The 19,943-nt window shown below is 40.0% G+C and overlaps 1 protein-coding gene across 1 annotated transcript in view; it reads left to right on the top strand.

The window, feature by feature from the left end:
- mast1a (microtubule associated serine/threonine kinase 1a) overlaps positions 1-19,943 on the top strand; it is a 77,729-nt gene that overhangs the window by 38,214 nt on the left and 19,572 nt on the right. Inside the window, exons 3-12 of the mRNA XM_038713651.1 lie at positions 218-306; positions 1,613-1,688; positions 2,244-2,316; positions 6,094-6,254; positions 8,078-8,153; positions 11,049-11,258; positions 11,627-11,728; positions 16,633-16,765; positions 19,231-19,298; positions 19,499-19,575. Of these exons, the coding sequence (XP_038569579.1) occupies positions 218-306; positions 1,613-1,688; positions 2,244-2,316; positions 6,094-6,254; positions 8,078-8,153; positions 11,049-11,258; positions 11,627-11,728; positions 16,633-16,765; positions 19,231-19,298; positions 19,499-19,575 (1,065 nt within the window). The remainder of the gene's footprint in view (positions 1-217; positions 307-1,612; positions 1,689-2,243; positions 2,317-6,093; positions 6,255-8,077; positions 8,154-11,048; positions 11,259-11,626; positions 11,729-16,632; positions 16,766-19,230; positions 19,299-19,498; positions 19,576-19,943) is intronic.

Here is a 19,943-nt window from a genome sequence, read left to right on the forward strand (position 1 = left end):
ACAATAGGCTATACATTTACTCATGGTGACAAGTAGGCACACAGACAAACAAAGATGCAGTATATTCATTAACTTGAGTTGCTGTGTTCATTAACTCAGAATTTGAGGATCACTCTGTTGTGTGTGCGTGTGTGTGCCAGTTGTCATCTGTCTGGTATCGCCTTAAATATAATGAAGACAAATATTGATATGCTCTTTGTTCTAATATATGTTCTAGTTGTAGAACCAGTAACCGAAAAAGCCTCATCCTGACTAGTACGTCGCCGACCCTGCCACGGCCGCATTCTCCACTGCCTGGACACATAGGTCAGTATATACAGGTTACAGACATGTTACAGTTGTTTAGACTGTATATTGGGCTAAATCATTGTGGTTTTTTAAATTGTAAACATTTTAGCTGTGTTTTTTCAAAACAACTGATTAATATAAAATTGGTAAAAAAAAATTAAAATATACAAAATAAGACTTCCAACCACTGTGTAGTTGGTATTTCTTGTTTTAACTCATTTTGTGAGACTGTGCTGCATGTTGTAATCAGTAGCTCACTGTTTTCAACCATTTTTTTTTTTTCATTTTCTATTGCGGAATTGTCTGAGCTTCGCATGTCTCAAGAGGACAGAGTTAAATATATATTGCAGTGGTCAGTGTCTTCTTGCAGCAGAAAATAGACTACAACAGTTTTTGCATTGTGACATGAAATCTGGGTACAAGTAGGTTTTAGGCTTCTTTACATATAATCTAGGTATTTTAAATAAAAAAACCCAACTGAAAATCTTCTTTAATTATTTAAACTGGTTGCAGTGATGCAGAAGTGTACTCCAGGGTGTGTCAGTACCCCGTCACTACAGGAAGGCGAGAATTTAAACAGCTAATGCAGTGGTTCCCTCAGTGGAGTGCCTTGAGGACAGGCCAAGACATTTTTCATTTACATTTTTATTGAGCATTCACTAACGTTCCTCCAGATTAAAAGGTGATGCATCTGCATAAACTACATTTTTATACGCTTTTCGAACGTGTCAAAAACTAAAAACTCAAGCAGCAAACATCGGAACCACTGCATTAAAAACTCAAATAAATTAATTTGCCTCAGCTGATGACACAAGAGCTCACAGTTGCCAGTTGTCATAGTAACACAATACACTTTCTGGCATCTAACAGTTGAGTCATTTTGGCCATCGGCACAGTCTGAGACAGCTGAACGTGTGTGGAGAGGTGCTGTGGTATAAAAATGTTTTGGCACCGTGGCCCTAGAGGTCGGCAAGTATTTAGCTGGTGTCAAGTTGCTTTTAATCTTTAATTATTTAATTAATACTGCAGGACAGAATCAATGATAAGATACTCTATTACTGTAGGTGTCACAGTGACTATATACAGAGTTGTTGTATTTATTATAACCATAACAGTGTTTCTGTTAATGGCTGAATCTAAATTTGACCTAAAATTTGACATTTCCTGATGTCTGCTGATAAGAATCCAACACTTCCTTAATAGTGAGGTTGACTAAACCAAATGGGAGTGACTTGTAGTTACCTGAAACCTAATTTAGGTTTTCCTTCCCAATAACCCACAGTTAATGTTTTCTGTTGTGTTCTCTCCATATGTATTTCAATAGGAAGCAGTCCGTTGGACAGCCCACGCAACTTCTCACCAAGCGGACCTGCCCACTTTTCCTTTGCCTCTTCTCGCAGGTTGGCGTCCCTCCTTTATTCACACAAAAAGTCACAAATGCAACATTACAAGAGCAGTGCAAAGTAGTTGAGTGAAAATTGTTGATAGGATTATTTTTACACACACACAGTGAAACTCTGGAGGGAAACACACCTACTCACACACACAAACATGCAAAATGAAACTGCATGCCTCTGCCCTGTCATTGTCCTACGCTGCTCCCACCAAGTGTCCGTGTGACAGAGCTTTGACAGCAGGCCGAGCTGAATGAGGCGAGGTGCCAGGATTTTGCCCAAACGTGTATCCCTCATCACTCACTCAGAGGAAGTGTCAGACTCAGGGGTGGCTGGAGAACGCCTGAGGGAAGAGCAGAATAAAAAGAACATAAGTGCAATTTGCTAGATTGAAAGGAAGTGAAGGTGGTGAAATTGCTTTAGTATAACCACTGATTGTGTTGTTTGAAGAGACTAAAATAGAAACTGATATTGGAGTTCTGGCTGTTGAAAGAGGCAGAGAAAACCATTTCATTCTAACACATGTTCTCCCTTTTCCACTTTCCTTTCTTTTCTCCTCAGGGCTGATGGTCGTAGATGGTCCCTGGCTTCTCTGCCATCCTCAGGATATGGCACCAACACACCTAGTTCAACAGTAAGAAATAAAGCCACACACTCATAGCTCCCATCCAATCATTTAAATTTAGGTTTATTTATCATCATTTTGGAACATCTTGTCTTCTTGAGGATAGGAGAACTTTTTCTCTCCTGATACTGATTCCAATACTTCAAATATCTGACTTTCTAAACAGTCCTATACAGATATCCAAACCAAAACCATTGTTTCATCTTACAAAAGTTAAAATCTGTGACTAAATTAATTCAATGTATTAATGTGGATCGGTCAAGTCCTAGTCGAACTCAGTCCACTTGATTAAGTCAGTATATTTCAGATCAGTGAAAAGTCAACCTGAACAAAGAGAGAGGTCATTGCTTCCAGTTGGCGGACCAGCGCCTTGCTTTGACAGCTCCACCACCATTTCTGTGTGAATGACAGACGTTTTCCTGCTAAGGTTGAAAAGCGCTCTATAAGTGCAACATCAGTGATAGAGTGGGTTGGCCATTAATCACAAGGTTTGTGGCTCGATTCCTGTAGAAGTGTCCTTAAGCAAGACACCAAACATGAAATTGTTCCTGGTGTACAAAAACATAAAACAAAACAACAAATTAATGTTATGTATCATTCTAGCTGGAGCTGGATTCAGAAATAGGCGTGTGTTTTCTCTCTTTGAAGAGGTCAACGACACGACCACAGATATGCCTACAGTAGCCACAACTTTCCTTCATCCATCGTGTGTTATGACTGCAGCAGCCTCTGCCCTTACGCAGGATGGGGCTGACTAAGTGTGTCCTTGTAACACAAAACCTGTGGCTATCAAACAAGACACCACAGCTGCAGCCTCCGGAAAAATTGGAAACTCCTTCATGTTTTCCCTCTTCATAGCGTGACAAGTGAAAGCTCACAAGGATCAAACACTGTACTTTCTTTCATTTCCAATCTTTCCAGAGACACAGGAGAAAAGTGATGACTCTAAAGTGTGGGATCTGCTTTTTCTTCTCTTTATAATTTAGCTCCATAAGTCCTGAAAGCAACACACAAAAGCATATTTTAGATTGGATTTGGTATCCTTTGCATGAATATGTATTTCACTCAAATAATTTATTTGCATATATTTTCATGCATAAAATCGGCGTGCGCTGTTCTGCTTGTAAATTCATGTTCTAAAGTTGCATGTTCCACCTTTGTTTCGTTCCGCTTTGAAATGATTACACGGCACACTTGCAGCTGAATGCCGTGCATACACAAACACACGCGTTCCCCTGTGTTCCTTGACTTTGAACTTGCTGCTGCAGGTCTCAGACGATTATTTCAGAGCCCTTTTATTGCTGAAGAACATGCATCACATGTAAACCAGAACTAAAAATAACTGATCAGTTGCTAAGATATGATCGACCTCATTTATCCGCAGTAACCAATCTGTATTTCTGCCTTGCAGTCGCAAACTGTTCCAGTAACTTTTTCTCTGTCCATCACTTTATTCCCAGAGAAGCAGAGATGGATGATAAAGAGGGGCAACAGAGACAAAAAAGCCAGTGTAGGTGGAAGGCAGACGTGTTTTGAAGCTAACCGAGAGACAACAACAATGTTCACTTTTGTCTGAGTGAAAGCATACTACTCAGAGAAATGAACACTGCCAAGGCCCATTTGGTAAATAGTCCATTTGACAAATCGACCTTTATTAATGTGTATGATGCCCAGGTGGAGGCAAGGTGTTGACTCATCGTCCACTCCATGTACATTTCTGTGCCGTCCTGAACACAATCACTTCCTCTGCATCTTAGCTGCTTTTTCACACATCATTTCCTTCATTAACTGCATCTCATGCATCTCCACACAGTAGCACATACTATATACAGAGACGTACACTGCAGGCGACTGATTGATCTCTTTTTACTGGTAAATGAGGTTGGAGATGGTTTCTCAGTCTCTCCATACTCCTCTCCACCTCCATCACTCCTCTCCATCTAACCCCCCCCCCCCCGTCAGGTTTCAGTGCTCTGCTGGTTCCTACATGGGCCATTACTTGCTTGATTAGTTGCAGCGGGACCCTTGCATACTGAACAGAGCAGATGAAAGGAGATGTGTGCGTGTGTGTGTGTGTGTGTGTGTTCATGTGTGGAGGAGTTTGCGATATAAATAGGTAGATGTGAACCAAATTTATGCAGAAAAGCTACAGAAACGTCAGAAATGTAACCAGTTGAATATAGAGGTGAGATTGGCAGAAGTTTGAAGGATGAAACCTTACAGGTGAAGAAAACTGTGGACTGTCGGTACATCTCAGCATGCTCTTGATTCACATAAGCAAAGGAAACAAAGGCACCATAACCAACTTTCATCATTCATCAGAACAGCGTTTATTTTCATTTTTTCTTTTCACCCGTAACATGGATAACATCATAGTCAGGAGTTTTCCATTGGGGTTATTTCCATTAAGTCATATATGCGACGCTGAAAGTCCCTGTGTGCTGGCAAGAAAATATATTTTGATGTGAAATTGCATACATGCATACATATTTACACACACAAAAAATGCAGGCCCAAAAATGTCCTACAAATGAGACATCATAATCTTGGTTATTAAACAAAAAATTCAGATGCAAATCATTAATAAATTAGCTTCAAAAACATGTTCCTGCAATAGAAATGGCTCGTGTACTGTACATTCAGCGTCTGGACAGTGAGGTCCATTTACAAACTATGGTTTGATCTGTACATTGCAAGTACAGAAATAAGTTTTGATGCATGTATGGACGTTTCAAACTGTTTATTTAAAAGGAAAAAATGCAGATACTAATTTCAAGTTCTGTTTTACTGCATGGGAGGAAATATAACAAAAACCCCACCTGGAACGTGCTGGAAATGGTGTCTGTACATCCTTATTATTGTATAATAAATACAAATTCCAAGTCATTAAAAGAGGCTACAGAAGCTGACTCATCCTGTACTGTGCTTTTCCCTTGCATATTTCCTTGCATCTCTTGTGTTGGAGGGACTAAGGTGCAGGTGAAGGAGATCTGGATGCCATTATGTGAATTGAGATGCACCCGAGACAGATATGAGATAGTTTTCGTCTTCGACAACTATAATATCCAGTGGCTTTTCTTCTGAGCTCTCTGTGGGTCTTCTTAATTGATTCTGTTGACTGGACTTGCTGCATTCACAACGCCATGGTTTCAATGCTTCTCTGCAGCTTGCGAGGGGCCGAGACCTGATTCTAATGGATTTTTATAGCAGAAATCGTTATGTGGCCAAAGCCAACCATGGTGTCCCATTGGGAGATGTGTTCATTAAGCTTCCCATTGATCCAGGCTGGTTTTTCCCTCCTGTGCTGAAGAAAAGTCTTTTGTTTAAGACAGAATAGCGCTGCCATTAACCCCCCCAAGGCAGCAGACACTTAAAGCAGCAGTCAACTTTTAGGTGGAGTGGCTCTTTCATTCCCTGCAGTCTTTTCGCTCTGGTTTTCAGTCCACATTATTCAGTTTTGCCCTCCTACACTAACTCCTTCTGGATATTTTTCTTGTTTCTCCACCTCTCTTTTACTTCCTTGTTCTTTTATGTTAGTCTCTTCTTTGTTTCAGCTCTTTCCACCCACTCATATCATAGCACACCTTGTGCTCTCCTCTCTTCTCTTCTCTTGTTGTGACCACATCAATTAAGGCGTTCTTGCCATTTGTCGTTTTTGATTTCTCCATCAGTGGATATCTATTTTTAAACTACTGATGTTGCGGCTGTAACAGAGGCTTTAAAAAAAAAAAGATCTAACAAAGAGCAGTTCGCATTTTAACCTTGCCTTTTCATGTCTCTCTCCAGTCATCCAGCTCATCCCAAGAGCGTCTGCACCAGCTGCCCTTCCAGCCGACCATGGACGAGTTGCACTTTCTGTCCAAGCACTTTGGCAGCACTGAGAGCATCACGGACGATGACGGAGGCCGACGCTCGCCGCACGTCCGCCCTCGCTCTCGAAGCCTTAGGTGAGAGCACAGCAGGTCATGGGGAAAAGACGACCCCCCACTAGGCTTCTAGCCCACTTTGATTCAGATGTCTTAAATGCAATTTATCCCAGAGAGCTGAAGGCATAAAAGGACTTTGAGGCTGGTTTCTTCGAGTAGCAGAAAGTAGCTCCCAGTCTCCGACTCTGCCACTTACACCCAGTTAAAAATAATGCTGTGACAGAATTTCACAAACCATCTGGTTGTTTTCTGGCTACAGTAGTACTGAACAACTTTGCTCAAAGCCTTATTTGTAAGTAGCAGATTTGTAAAGATCATCTGGTAAAGAAATATAAACAAAAGTAACTAAAATCCCACATGTCAAGCTTTTATGACAAGACATTAAGCTCCCCTTTTGGTTTATGAAAGGGAAAAGTTAATTAGCGTGCAGGAACAACTTCACTCTGGTCATGAAGAGATGCAGAGGGCTCTCAATAATTTATTTAGAGCACAAGCCTTTTGTTGCTTATCTTGTATAATTCACCTTCTGTGTGTGTCAGTGCTGATGAATGCTTCATTTTCTGCCACTTAATGAGAGATTCAGTTTGTGGCTCTTATTTCATAAATGACAGTATTTTGCAGTATCATGTAAATGAGGCCAATTGACAGTAAAAACCTGCTTTCCTGCCCATGGAAAGCGTACTCATAGTGTACACTATTTTCTTCAGGTTTCTCATCTTCCAGGTGTGTGCTGTGCTGTAAATGTGTCCGGGCCGCTCAGTATCTCACTGTTATGTAATTAGAATATTATTGTTATATATTAATAACAGTATAAGTATTGAGATCATTTAATGAAGTAAGAGTACCAATACCACACTATAAAATACATATGGACTACATTACAAGTGAAAGAACTGCCTTACGATATACTACCTCTTGATCGTTTGTTTTGTGTGTAAAATATTTACACACATGTTGTGCTGTATTATTTTAAAGTAGAAAAAAATTGCAGAAATACTTATGTAAAGTACTACACGTATCTCAACATTTTAGGACAGTACTTGAGTAAATGTACTTAGTATTATATCAGTACCAGTCCACCCTCCAGTGCTACAAGCCTCTCCAGAGTGCAGAAGTCTCTGGTGTACACTCCATCCAACCACACCTATTATAGCCCCCTCTCTGGATGCAATGTGCCCCAGCTACATACAGCATGTCATTACTAATCAGTATTCAGTTTTCATATTAAGCTCCTCAGCAATCGCTGCCCTAAATAATATCTGATCTTGTGGCTTCAGTGTACAGAATGCCTTTATTGTGCACCTTGACATGCCTCATTATCTCTATTCATATAGCATCTTTCTGTGCTAAGTGTTTGTCCACAAGACATTCTTTCATAATGTGCTTTTCTTTTGTGAATGTCTAATTCAGCACTGTATGAGCTTCTATGAGATGACAGAATTAAGTTTTAGGGCTTTTTTTCCCACCACATGTTGACTTTTTGCCTTGTCTTATATCTGTGCATGTGTGTGTGTAGGAAAGTGCACATGTGACTCTTAGTGTATTTGCGCTTGTCTGATATCTGATGCTTGTGGTGGAGGAGTGTGGCATGATGGACTCTGGATCCATTAGAAAAACTAATCTGAGTGTACTGAATTTCCTGATCGGTCGATTAGCATAATATACAGACAGGACGGACATGTGGGGAAGCAGTGAATTATTCCTTCATTCAAATGAATAGTGCAGAATTGCATCTCTCTGCCTCACCGGCTGCCTGCCCTCATTCTCTGTTTTCCTGCTTTCTTTGATTTTCTCAGTCAGTGCTGTATGTTACACTCCTGCTCTCTGTGTTTGTCTCTCTTCAGCCCGGGGCGCTCTCCATCCTGCTATGACAATGAAATAGTGATGATGAACCATGTCTACAAGGAGCGATTCCCCAAGGTCAGCCTCATATAAACAAATACACAAGTTTAAACTGTGCATCCATACACACATTAAAATACACACAAACAGTACGCATGCAGTCGGTTGCCACCTCTTAAGCTAAGCTGAATTACATTTAAAACATTCAGTAGGTTATTTTTTCCTGCTCAAACCCCATGACTGCGTTATTATTTGTAATGGTAGGGTTCAGATCTTTCCAGTGATTTTGCTGACGATGCATTAAATGCTACAGGGAGTGACAATGTGTCCAAAACAAATAGTAAACAAGCTAAAAATCATTCTCTAGAACTGTGTTCTACACTACACTATTTTTTTCAATGGCAGCCACACTGGTAGAAGCAGCTACCTTTACTGTGTAACATCCAGAACCATGAGATTTAAAATAACTTAGATTTGGCTTGAAACCAGTTGGATAATGAAAACACAAAGCATTAGATCCATGGAATAAAAAACAAATTTGTCCATTTTTCTTGAAATTTCCATTGCTCTTAGGTGTTGGGTTTGTTAGAAGACGTGAGGGTTTCTGCAGTCCTAATCTCCACTGGGATCCAGTTCAAATGACTGCAAGACAAGAGATCCGTGTTGCATGTTTGTGAGGATCTTTGTGAAAGGAAAGGCTACAGGTGAACGGTAGAGTTCTTGCTAGAGTCTTTGTAGATTAACATCAGGGACTTGAATCCAATGTAAGGCACTATAGGAAGCTAATGTAGGGAGCGTAGCAGTGGGGTGTTTGGGCAAAGTGAAGATCAGAAAGGCTGCTGCGTTTTGGATCAATTGGCGGGATAGGACAACTTGCAAAATGATGTAAAAGCTGGCAAGACATCACTGTCAGTTGATCTGGAGCTAATCTAATTTCTGGGTTACATGCATGTCATGCGGACGTCCTGAATGATAAACCTGCAGAAAACCTGGACTCAGTTAAATCCTAGAAATGTTCCACATGATCACACGGGCCCCGAAGATATTTGTGGCAGCACATTATATGTTGCTAACATTACCTATGACCGTATCGCAGAGGTAATCTATCAGACAGTTTGAATGAACGAACATCCATTAAACAGTCCTGGAGACATTCTGTGATCCTATGATAGAAGTCTATTTGTAAACTAGCAGACAACGGGCATACTTCTAGTCAACGAGAATGATTAGGTATGCTGTCGCATTCAAAATGATGAAACCGACTTTTTGTTGGTCAAAAACATTTTATTATCCACTCAACAGTGTTTTCAGAGATTCCCTCATGCGCACACACTCAGCTGTTATATCTGTATTTCTGCGCCCTTGTTACTTACTACGAGGCTTACCATTCTCCTCTGAGCTCCAACATGAAGACAACTTTCAGTCATCTTGCTGCCGCTGGGATTTTATTTCACTGTTCTCGATAAGCTGTTGAAACCTCAATGTGTGCAAACTCCTGGAGGTCAACCCTGTCTGAAATGCTAGACCTGACCCATGAGTCACTGATCAAGAGCACATATTCGGTTAGATCACATATCTTGCTCCATGCCAGCATGTAATCAAACTGTGCATAACCTCTAAAACCTGTCTGTATGCATTATATACCGAGACCATAGATACATGACTCAATGTGTGTATGATTCTATGAACAAGGAAGTGTATGCCAGGAAATGTACCTGCCTGCACTCACACAAACAAACACACACACACACACACCACCTCCATTGTGAAGCACCGCTAACGAGTCTTCCCACATTCTATTGCACAGTTGTCAGGATTGTGAATGAAGGCTCAACATGCTGCATCCTCACCGTCATTATAAGAAGAATAATTAGCAGTTGCATACCTGAAATAGGGATTTGATAAAAGCTTAATAGAGCCTAAATTTGATACACAAGTGAGTGACTCTAGCTACAGCAGATTTTGTCAGATTCATGTAGACTGCGTCTTTTTAACATGATATATTCTTTATCCAGTGTGAGATTATTAAAGTGGCTATAATCAATATTTTCATAAGAATAATTAATTAAATGCCAGTGTGAAAATAATGAAATAAAGAGGTCACTCGTCTACAGAGTCTACAGCTCCCCTCTGTTTTACAAAGCTTTATAGTTTCATTTACTCATGTTGTTTAGCTGTCTGACCTGAAACTTTTTTTGGGACACTCTTGTTGCTCTCATAGCGCAGTTTTCGGCTGCAGCAGGCAGCTGTTTTTAGTGAAAAAGCTCTAAAAATCCACTTTACACTACTTGCTCAGCACCAAACAGCAGACAGACACAGTTGGCAGCTAGCTGGTGGAGCATTTAGCAGCCACGTATTTCCCTTAAGTTGGTGGAGACCAAAAACAGAGCTAAAAGAGAGTGAATATTAGATTCATCAGGTGGCCAAAAAACACAGCTCCAAATGAATGATAATGTTGCTCCATAACTGCTGGATGTGTAAATAAGCAGCTGTTAGCTGAAAAGGTTCGCAATATCAACTTAAAAGGTGATGATGTCTCGGTTGTGATCAACACTGCCCCTACGTGGCCCAAAGAAATTAATATAATTATTATTAATATAATTATGTTTTAAATGAACTTTTGAAGGTTTGTCCCATCTGAGTACTTGTTCAGATGTTCAAGCCCAGTGTGATGAATGAATGGGTGATGGCATTATTACACAAAGGCTTCTTAAGGTCCCAGTCGAAAGAGTCAAAAATAGAAACCTGTAAGTTTATCAAACAGCAGACGAGTCACATAGAGTCACATCACTTGTCGTGCGTCAGTTGACATCCGTGGCACACACCGAACACACCATACAGGCAGAAGAAATTGTCAAGGTGTTGTAGCCGGGATGTCACAACCCAGGGAGATCCGTTGATTGCGTTATCTTCTCAACGCTGGCCTGACAAGATGACAGAAGTGACCGTTAACCACGTCTTGTATTCAATCAGGCCACAGCTCAGATGGAGGAGAGGTTGGCAGAGTTCATCCACAACTACTCCCCAGAGAGTGTTCTACCACTGGCCGATGGTGTCCTCAGCTTCATCCACCACCAGGTAGCCGAGCTGTCCAGGGATTGCCTGACCAAATCTCGTGAGGGCCTCATCACCAGCGTCTACTTCTGTGAACTGCAGGAGAACCTGGAGAGGCTGCTGAATGACGTGAGTTGTGACCAGTGGTGGAGAGTCACTACTAACTTAACTTGTACTTAATTACTGTACCAAACTACAGTTTTGAAATATTTGTACTTTACTGGAGTATTTCAATTTCATGCAACTTTATACTTCTAGTCCACTACACTTATCTGACACATACTAATTAACTAATAGTACAGAAACTAGTTAAAACTGCAAGCTTTGGAGAGCTATAATATTACAATGCTGCTTATAATAATGGAATAATAATCTAAAAGTATGATATATATATATATAATAAAGTAATATAACACTGGTAGGGGCCATTCTGCTGCCTACTTATGATACTTTAATCTGTCTCTGTATCTTTCTGTCTGCCTCTCTCTTGCTATCAGGCTTATGAGCGCTCAGAGAGTTCGGAGCTGACCTTCGTCATTGAGCTGGTGAAAAAGCTCTTTATCATCATATCTCGTCCAGCCAGGCTCCTGGAGTGTTTGGTGAGTCCCTCAGAGATAGTCGACACACACGGATACAGATTCACCAAATGAGCATTTTTTTAAATCAAGTGACAAGATCTTTTGGTTTCTGAGGGCTGTTTTTTACATCCTGCTGGAAAAGACTCCCGTCCTCCCACATGGAGATGGAGAGTCGACTCCTTCACACTGAAATGGCATTAAAGAATTAGCAGAAGAGGGGCAGGCTGTCTGCTGTTCAGTCTGAAGTGATGAAACACAGTTTTTCTAAGTGTGTCACATCTTTGACTCCCAAAAGGTACTAGTTTAAGGCTTTTTTATCTTTTACATTGCATTTGTTTTAATTTTGTCAAATAAAAAGACATCTTTTTTTCTAGTCTGGTGGTAGCACAGGGATATAAAATAAAGGAGATTTATTTATACACTCAAACAAGGAATATACACTCCATAATTACATACCTGCATTCAGTCTTATTAAAAACAGAGACGAGGTGTGCCCACGTGTAAGATCTTTACAACATAGAAATCAAAAGCCTTCAATTACGGCAAATTAGCAACATACAAATAGAACCAATTCCAGTACCCACTACCAATATCACATTAACCCTAGTATTTCAGACATGAGAAAATAATACAATGCGTTACTGTAGTAAACAAATATAACTTTTGCTGCCTCTCATACAATATGATGTACGTGCACACACATTTTATATTTGTTGCACAGTCCACCCGTACAGGCACTAGAACAAGAGATTTTACCCGACATTGTTGTTTCTGGAGAGATTAAAATAAGAACTTGAGTTTTTGAGCTGTTTTGAGCTTCAGAAGATCTTCAACAGCTTTAAGCTCCTTCTACTCAGACGCAAGAAAGTGAAAAGTCTTTGATATGTGAGTTCATCACTGGGGTTTCATCTCTTATCTCTTGCCATTCATCTCCCGGACCTGAACTGTGTTTTTTGCTGCTGTTAAAGGGACAGTGCACCAATCTTACACCTGGAGTTCAGTTTACTTGCACGGGGAGCAGTACTAAGCGTGTGAAAACAGCTGATGTATAAAATCTCTCTGGTCAGTCTTCAGTCACGTCAATGGTTGCAGTGCCCCTTTAGAGTTATTCAACAGATGATTTAACAGTGATTCAGCATTTTCACATATACATTTCAGTAACAGTTGTATAATCAATCCTTATAAAGTTGCATTATGGGAAATATAGGATCTAGCATTTGTGGGACTAAAAGTTAGGATATCTCTGTGGCTTCGACTTTGACTGTTGATCTGTTTCTTATGGGTCCCCGACCTTATGGAAATGCAGTACTAAATTGCTGGAATGCCCCTTAAAACCTGTGGACAAAAGTCTTATGAACTGGAAGGCACTGGGTTGATTTGTCATTTAGAAAAAAAAATAATCTTAACATTACAAAACAGGGTACATACAGTACATATCTAGTATTTCACTGACTATGGAAGCAACGTGAATCTAAAAGAAAGACATGGTATCATTAAACGATAAGTCAACATGGCTGCATTTGAATCAAAACCATGGAAAAACACATTTAAGTTCTACTCTTTACCTCCTTATTGCACGTGTGCTGCGTATTTACTACGTCCCCTATGCATTCGGAGATGGCTGCTAATGTGCAATTGCTTCCAATAAATGCAGTTTCACCTTTAGCGTTCTTAATATATGAGAAGTATGGCTGAACGATTAATCGTTTTCAAATCAAAATTGCGATTTGAAAGAACGCGATTAGCTAATCGCGAAGACGGCGATTAAAATGTAGGTTAATTATACAGTGCATCTGACCCGTTTTAAACAGTCACGCAGTTACAGATTCATTCCGTTGTCATCCTTGTGTGACAGATCTGCTCGCCAATCACAAGCGAGTGAGTAAAGGGCGTGTACATTTCCCAACAACAAATGAAACTAGAGGAAAACATGGTTTAATGGCGCCGGCCGAATCGACACAGGCAATGGCTCTGCTGAACTGCGTTCAAGGTATTCAAGGAAACTCACACTGAAGTGTTTCAGCAGCTGAGCGTTTAGCCTACACGTTGTTAACATTTTGCTTATTTGTTCAGTTGTCCTTGATTTTTCTGCTTCTACTATGGTTAAGTAGCTACGATGTTAAATTGTTTCCTTTTTTGTCTGTTTTAACCATGTTTATTGTTGTTGTACATTTGGGAGTCTCCATACGGTGTTTATTTTGAAAATCCGGATTCTCTATGCCATTCTGTGTCTGACATCCTGCCTGGTTCATCTGCTCTGTGCTGCTTGACACGGCTTGCGTCAAAAAGTGAATATTGATATATTGCGTCAAAAAGTGAATATTTACTTATTACTTCATTTTAAAAAAATTGCAAATCGAATCGTATAACACTATAAAAGTCACAATTAGAATTTTTCCCCAAATTGTTCGGCCTTAATGAGAAGTTGATGTATGGATACTATATTAGAAGTGATGGTTTCGTTTAAGCTTTGTCATTCAGTACATCAGACATGCTGCACATCTCTGCAGCAGTGGAGTACACGCGTATCGCCATAGGATATTTTTCCAACTTGACTCAAATATTCTTTCCACCTCCACAGCTTGTCTTCTCAGCAGCACATCGAACCAGCTGGGAGACGTGTCCTTGGCATGTTGATACGTACAGTACATTACTCACTTCAGCTTACTAATAACACGCCTCTGTGTTTACACTAGAGACTTAGCCATACGTGGATATCAGCTCACTGATTGATGGCCTCACATGTTCGTCATTGCCGCTGTCCCTCCTCCAAACCCTCTCGCCTCATCTTTCCGTTGCCAAGGCAACCGTCAGAAGAGGTCGATAGGGTCAGGCAGGATGTGGAGGGGACTTAAGATCCTCATGGTCCTTAGGTTAGAGAGGAGAAAACACACACACAGACAAAATGTTGTCCATGGTCGTAGAGTTCATTTAGCATTCGAGTCAGTTGCAAGGTCTGATTTAGTGAAAATGTCACACAGTCAGTAGGCTTTTAGCTGCAAGAATATTATCCTTGAGCCGAGCAAGCTATGAGAGTCAGGTTAATTCCCTCTCTCCGTACTCTCTCTTTTTTTTCTCTGGTCGAGGGGAGCAGATATGAGAGAGCAGGGGAGGAAGGAAATGATCCCGGCTGCCCCAGGCTCTGCTTTCTAATAAAAATGTTATTCTACCAACAGGAATGAAACAGAATCCCACCGGACACCACAAAAGGCTGTTTCAGTTGAAAAAGCAATTTGAAGTTTGGAGGTGTATTAACACTGATTGTGTTTGTTTGACAGCCCCATAGCGGTGTTGGGTCATGAATTTGCAGCAGGTTGAAGTTAATTCTAGTTTTGTGAGTACAAGTTGGGCACAGCTGGAATGAGTTTGATGCATGTATGTGGTGTGACACGATGTAACATCAGTTCAGTTCAGTCATCTTTTGTTAGCCGTTATTATATCCCTTTGTTACTGCTAACTAGGAAGTAAGTTATCATGGTTTAATATTCATCCCCGTAGGGCTGGAAAACTAATCAATATACTGATCTGCTGTCATACGTTCTCTTGTAACATGTTATCAATATACCAATCGACCGACCGATACTAGATTTTTGATGCAGATATCAATATTTAGAAAAGAAATCTGATAACAGTATAATGAGCAATAGTCAATTTTAAAAATGCATAAGATAAACAAACAATTTTGATACTGATTTATTTATTAATTAACTTTTAAACTAATGACATTTTGCAGCTGAAAACTGTTCTTGTTAGTTCTTTCTGGTGGACATACTATGTCGTGGTAAGACTGTTTCTAAATTACCTCAAACCTACTTTGGCATTTCTGAACTGCAATTTCTTGTCACTTATCAGCAGACATGTATATCAATACTGACATATCGTCAATAACCTAATATTGGCCTGGACAGTTTATTGATCTAGCTCTAGCACCAATATCATAAACATTTTATTGCGATGCTGAGTCAGAGGCTGTTTTCTTCTTTTCCTGCAGACATTTGAACTGTTCTGCTTTCTGGCATTTGAACCTTATGGAAGTTCAGCATTATCATGATCATCTATACTCAAAGGTGATCAATGCATAGGACAGGCAAAAATACAGTTAGAGCTGAAATGGTAAGTTGATTAATTGATTTGTCAGTTGGATAAAATGAATTGGCAGTTTTTGTACCTGATGAATCTATCAAGCAAAAATGTTTTTAAAGATGGCACCTTGGACTCACGGTGGATGTCATGGTCTTTAATAGACCACACTATTAATCAATTAATTGAGAAAAGAATCACTAGATTAATTCAGATTGAAAATAGTTGAAGTATAGTAATAGTTGAATTAGTTGAAGGCCTAAATACACCATATAAATGGGCCCTGCTTTTCTTTAAAATGATTATTTTCCAATACAAAAGGTGATTTTTATTCTTCAGTTACAAGTATATCATGATATATAGACAGTTGACTATATATCATATCATCATTATCAGCGATACCGTGATGCTATCATGATTTTGGGCAAAATATCATGCAAGCGGTATGATGACTTACCAACACGTTACCAGTCTTACTCATTCAGTCCCTTGTTACTTTTCCTGTAATACATTTGTTTCAGGATCAGTGAAATACCTCAAGTGAAGAGAGACAGGTTTTCTTTTTGTAAACCTGTGCATCAAACAGTAGTAGCAAGCGTTGATTTGTTATTGGGTGTAGACAGGAGCTGATTAGAGTTTTTTGAATTCTTGTAGTGAGGATATGGGTCCAGCACTGGTCTTTAAACCTATTTAAAGGTGTTAAAATTCTGCTGTTGTGGACATGAACACCACATTTGAATTATTTCAGGTGTTTTGACTGATAGTCTTGGTAGTTTAAGCTTTTAGGTTTATTTGTATTGTAGTTGTCTTTGGCATTTCAGTTTTTTTCTCTTCCAATGATTCAGGAGTTCAACCCTGAAGAGTTTTACCATCTGCTGGAGGCAGCGGAGGACCATGCCAAGGAGGGACAATTGATGAAGGCAGACATCCCTCGATACATCATCGGCCAGTTGGGGCTAACCAGAGACCCTCTGGAGGGTAAGAGAAAGTTTTTCAATTGTTGCAGTGCTTTCTTTTTGACTGGCTCCTTGTAGACAAAGACAACTCGAGCTCTTTCTCTGTTTTGGGAAATACACTTTGTTGACAAGAGTAAGAGGAGAAGATTGATCTCACGTCAGTGAGGAGGTGATTAGCTTAGCTTAGCATAAAGACTGAAAGCAGTGGGAAACGGCTAACTCGGCTCTGTCCAAACTGAAAAAAGTATTGTTTATTTGATCCATCCATCCATCCATCCATCCATCGTCAAGCGCTTATCCTGCGTACAGGGGGCTGGAGCCAATCCCAGATTACATCGGGTGAAAGGCAGGGTACACCCTGGACAGGTAGCCAGTCCATTGCAGGGCCACACATAGACAAACAACTACTCACACTCCACACCAAGAACAATTTTAGAGACACCAATTAACCTAGCCTGCATGTCTTTGGATGGTGGGACGAAGCCAGAGCACCCGGAGGCTGTGAGGCGACAGTGCTAACCACTGTACCACCACGCCGCCCCTTGTTTACTTGATCAATATACAAAAAGCAATGAACGAATGTTTGTAGTTTTAGGTGGAGTTTTGTGCTGTATCTATTTCATGACCAACCTGGCGAGAAGCAGTGACTTCCTAGAGTCTTGCTGTCACAGGGAGGTCACCTGACAACCAGCTGGATTGCTGGATAAACTGTTTTTTTTTTACTAAGTTACACCCTGTCATTTTCTTTTCTTTCTTTTTTTTTGTTTAGGTGCTAGCACAGAGCCATGCTAGCTCTTTCCCCATGCTTCCTGTTAGCTAAGCTAAGCCAATCACCTCCTGGCTGTAGCTCAATACTTAATAGACAGATATGAGATGAGTCTTTTTATTTAACTATCAAATAAGCTTATTTATATTTAAGCTCCTAGTTAGTCATTGTAGTTTGTCTCGCTTATCAACCCGATCAGCAGTTGGAGCAGCAACAGGGACTGTGAGATGCAGCTCATGGACGCAATTAAATAACTTGCATATTTTTCATATAGATTCAGTATGTCTTACACTTCCCAAGAATATCATTATCTATTTTGTCCATCGCAAATAAACGTCCATAAATCAGCTTAGAATTCATAGAAAAAAGATGTTCTGTACATCTCATCATCATGCATCATCATGTTTTTAAGTTTCCTTTAGTACCAAAGTAATCCAGTGATAGTTGTTTCTACATTCATGGATACATTGCAAATAGGAAATGCTCATAGCTAATTCGGCATGCTTTTAATGGTGCAAATATGATCAAATGTAAAGAAATATAGGTTAAGAAAAACTTGTAAAACTGACTCCATGGCAATATTATACTTCCGAAGTCTATTAATATTAACTTTTTTATGTTGCAGTATTTTTCTGATGGTGCAAAACTGACACTCAATTTATATAATGATATTTTCCCTTTGTCCTGTGGACTTACAGACACAAATTTGTCTACCCCTCCAGTAGTTGCCTGTTGGGGTGCTGTTGTCTCAATTTTGTCTGTGGGTGAGGGCCACAATCTCAGACTTGAAAACCCCTGCTTTAGAGTTTGGACTGGCTGGATCATCAACTGGCTGGCGGTGGTGCTGTGACATCGCTGTCTTTCGTTAATCATCAGGGCTCAAACTCGGCCCCGAAAGTCACAGTTCTAATTCACATCTGCTGAGCCGCTCCCGGTCTAATCCATCACAAGCTGTTCACAAGCTGATGGCTTAAATGACCCGGAATGACTCTTCTCCGAATAAACTGCTGCTGTTTTATTTCTGAATTCATGAAAAATATGAGCCTGCTTGGTCTTTCTCAGTTAATCTCAGCTAACGATGTGCCATTTGATATCTTGATCTTGCACTTTCTTTTGCACCTACATTGTCATGCACAGACACACATGCACACGCCCACGTAGCTACTTGCACGTCCACACTTTCACACTTTCACACTTTCTCATTTCTTTTCTTGGTTCCTCACAGAGACAAGATCAGTTGTTTTCAGCATCAAACAGAAACCGACATAATATAAGATTTATCAGCTCCTGACTTTTATTTTACATGATGTTAATATCTGCAGAGCCGCTTTGTAAACGCTTTGCAAAGTTAATTATCATTCAATTATTTCCCTGTTTTAACAAAACAATGCGTATTCTAGCAGCTGTCACATACAAGAGTGGAAAAACTGAAAATCTGCTGCCAGTGCTGCTCAAGGATGGAGGAAGTACAAAGTGAGAGGGAGGGAGAGAAAAATTAATAGGAGGAAGCTATTTTAATTCTCGTGTTTTTCTTTCTGTGATCTGACGAGCCCTTTAGCTGTTTTGAAACTTGAATAGCTGTTTTGTTAAAGATGTCTGAGCAGCTGCAAAATGTTTTATCTGCACACAGCAGTGTGGGAGGCCTGATGTTTTAGCATGAAAAATAGTCACTTTTCATTATGACACCGGGTTTGCTTGTTAACTTGCATGTTTCTCCACAGAAATCGTGAGCCTTGACAGCTACGACAGTGAGGGTCCACATACTCCAGAGACCGACGACTCAGCAGAGGTGAAGAACAAATAAACACAGACACATCTGTGTTTACATGCGTTCACATACTGCATGGCTACATATACACACCACCATTCACACTCACAGTTATCAAAATCACCAAAGTAGCAATGACATTTGAGCATTTGAACATTTCATTTAAAACGCCTTTGTGTGGATTTGAATTTATAATTTAAAAATGCTGAATGTGTCACCAGGGAAAAGGGAGAGCCATCAAGCCTCCGAGTGAAGAAGATTTTCAGAGCATCAAGCTGATCAGCAACGGAGCTTATGGGTAAGCAATGGATGGGAACCTCATTGACCCCTTGTAGAAACAACATCAAATCCACTTAAGCTTTTATATTGTGTTTAGAACAAGAAAAAAAAACCTGACTTAACCTTAATCCACTGTAGAAGTACAGTACAGTAAGTGGGCCTTGAGTTGAGATTGTTCAAAGTATTCAAGGTTTTTTTATTCAAACTACTGTTACCAGGGTCAACAGTCAACATTCATGCTCAATATCATATAGTGCTTTTCATGCAAGACACTCATGAAGGATGAAAACTGAAAGAAAACTTCCATAATAATACTACTGCTTCTACTACAGCAACATTATAATAATAATAAATATTGTTTCCACACTAAAAACCAGCTGTCATAAA

This window comes from Micropterus salmoides, unplaced genomic scaffold, assembly GCF_014851395.1.
Source record: "Micropterus salmoides isolate LMB-PRFRI ecotype aquatic unplaced genomic scaffold, ASM1485139v1 Ms_hic_scaffold_12, whole genome shotgun sequence".
Classification (NCBI taxonomy): Eukaryota; Metazoa; Chordata; class Actinopteri; order Centrarchiformes; family Centrarchidae; genus Micropterus; species Micropterus salmoides.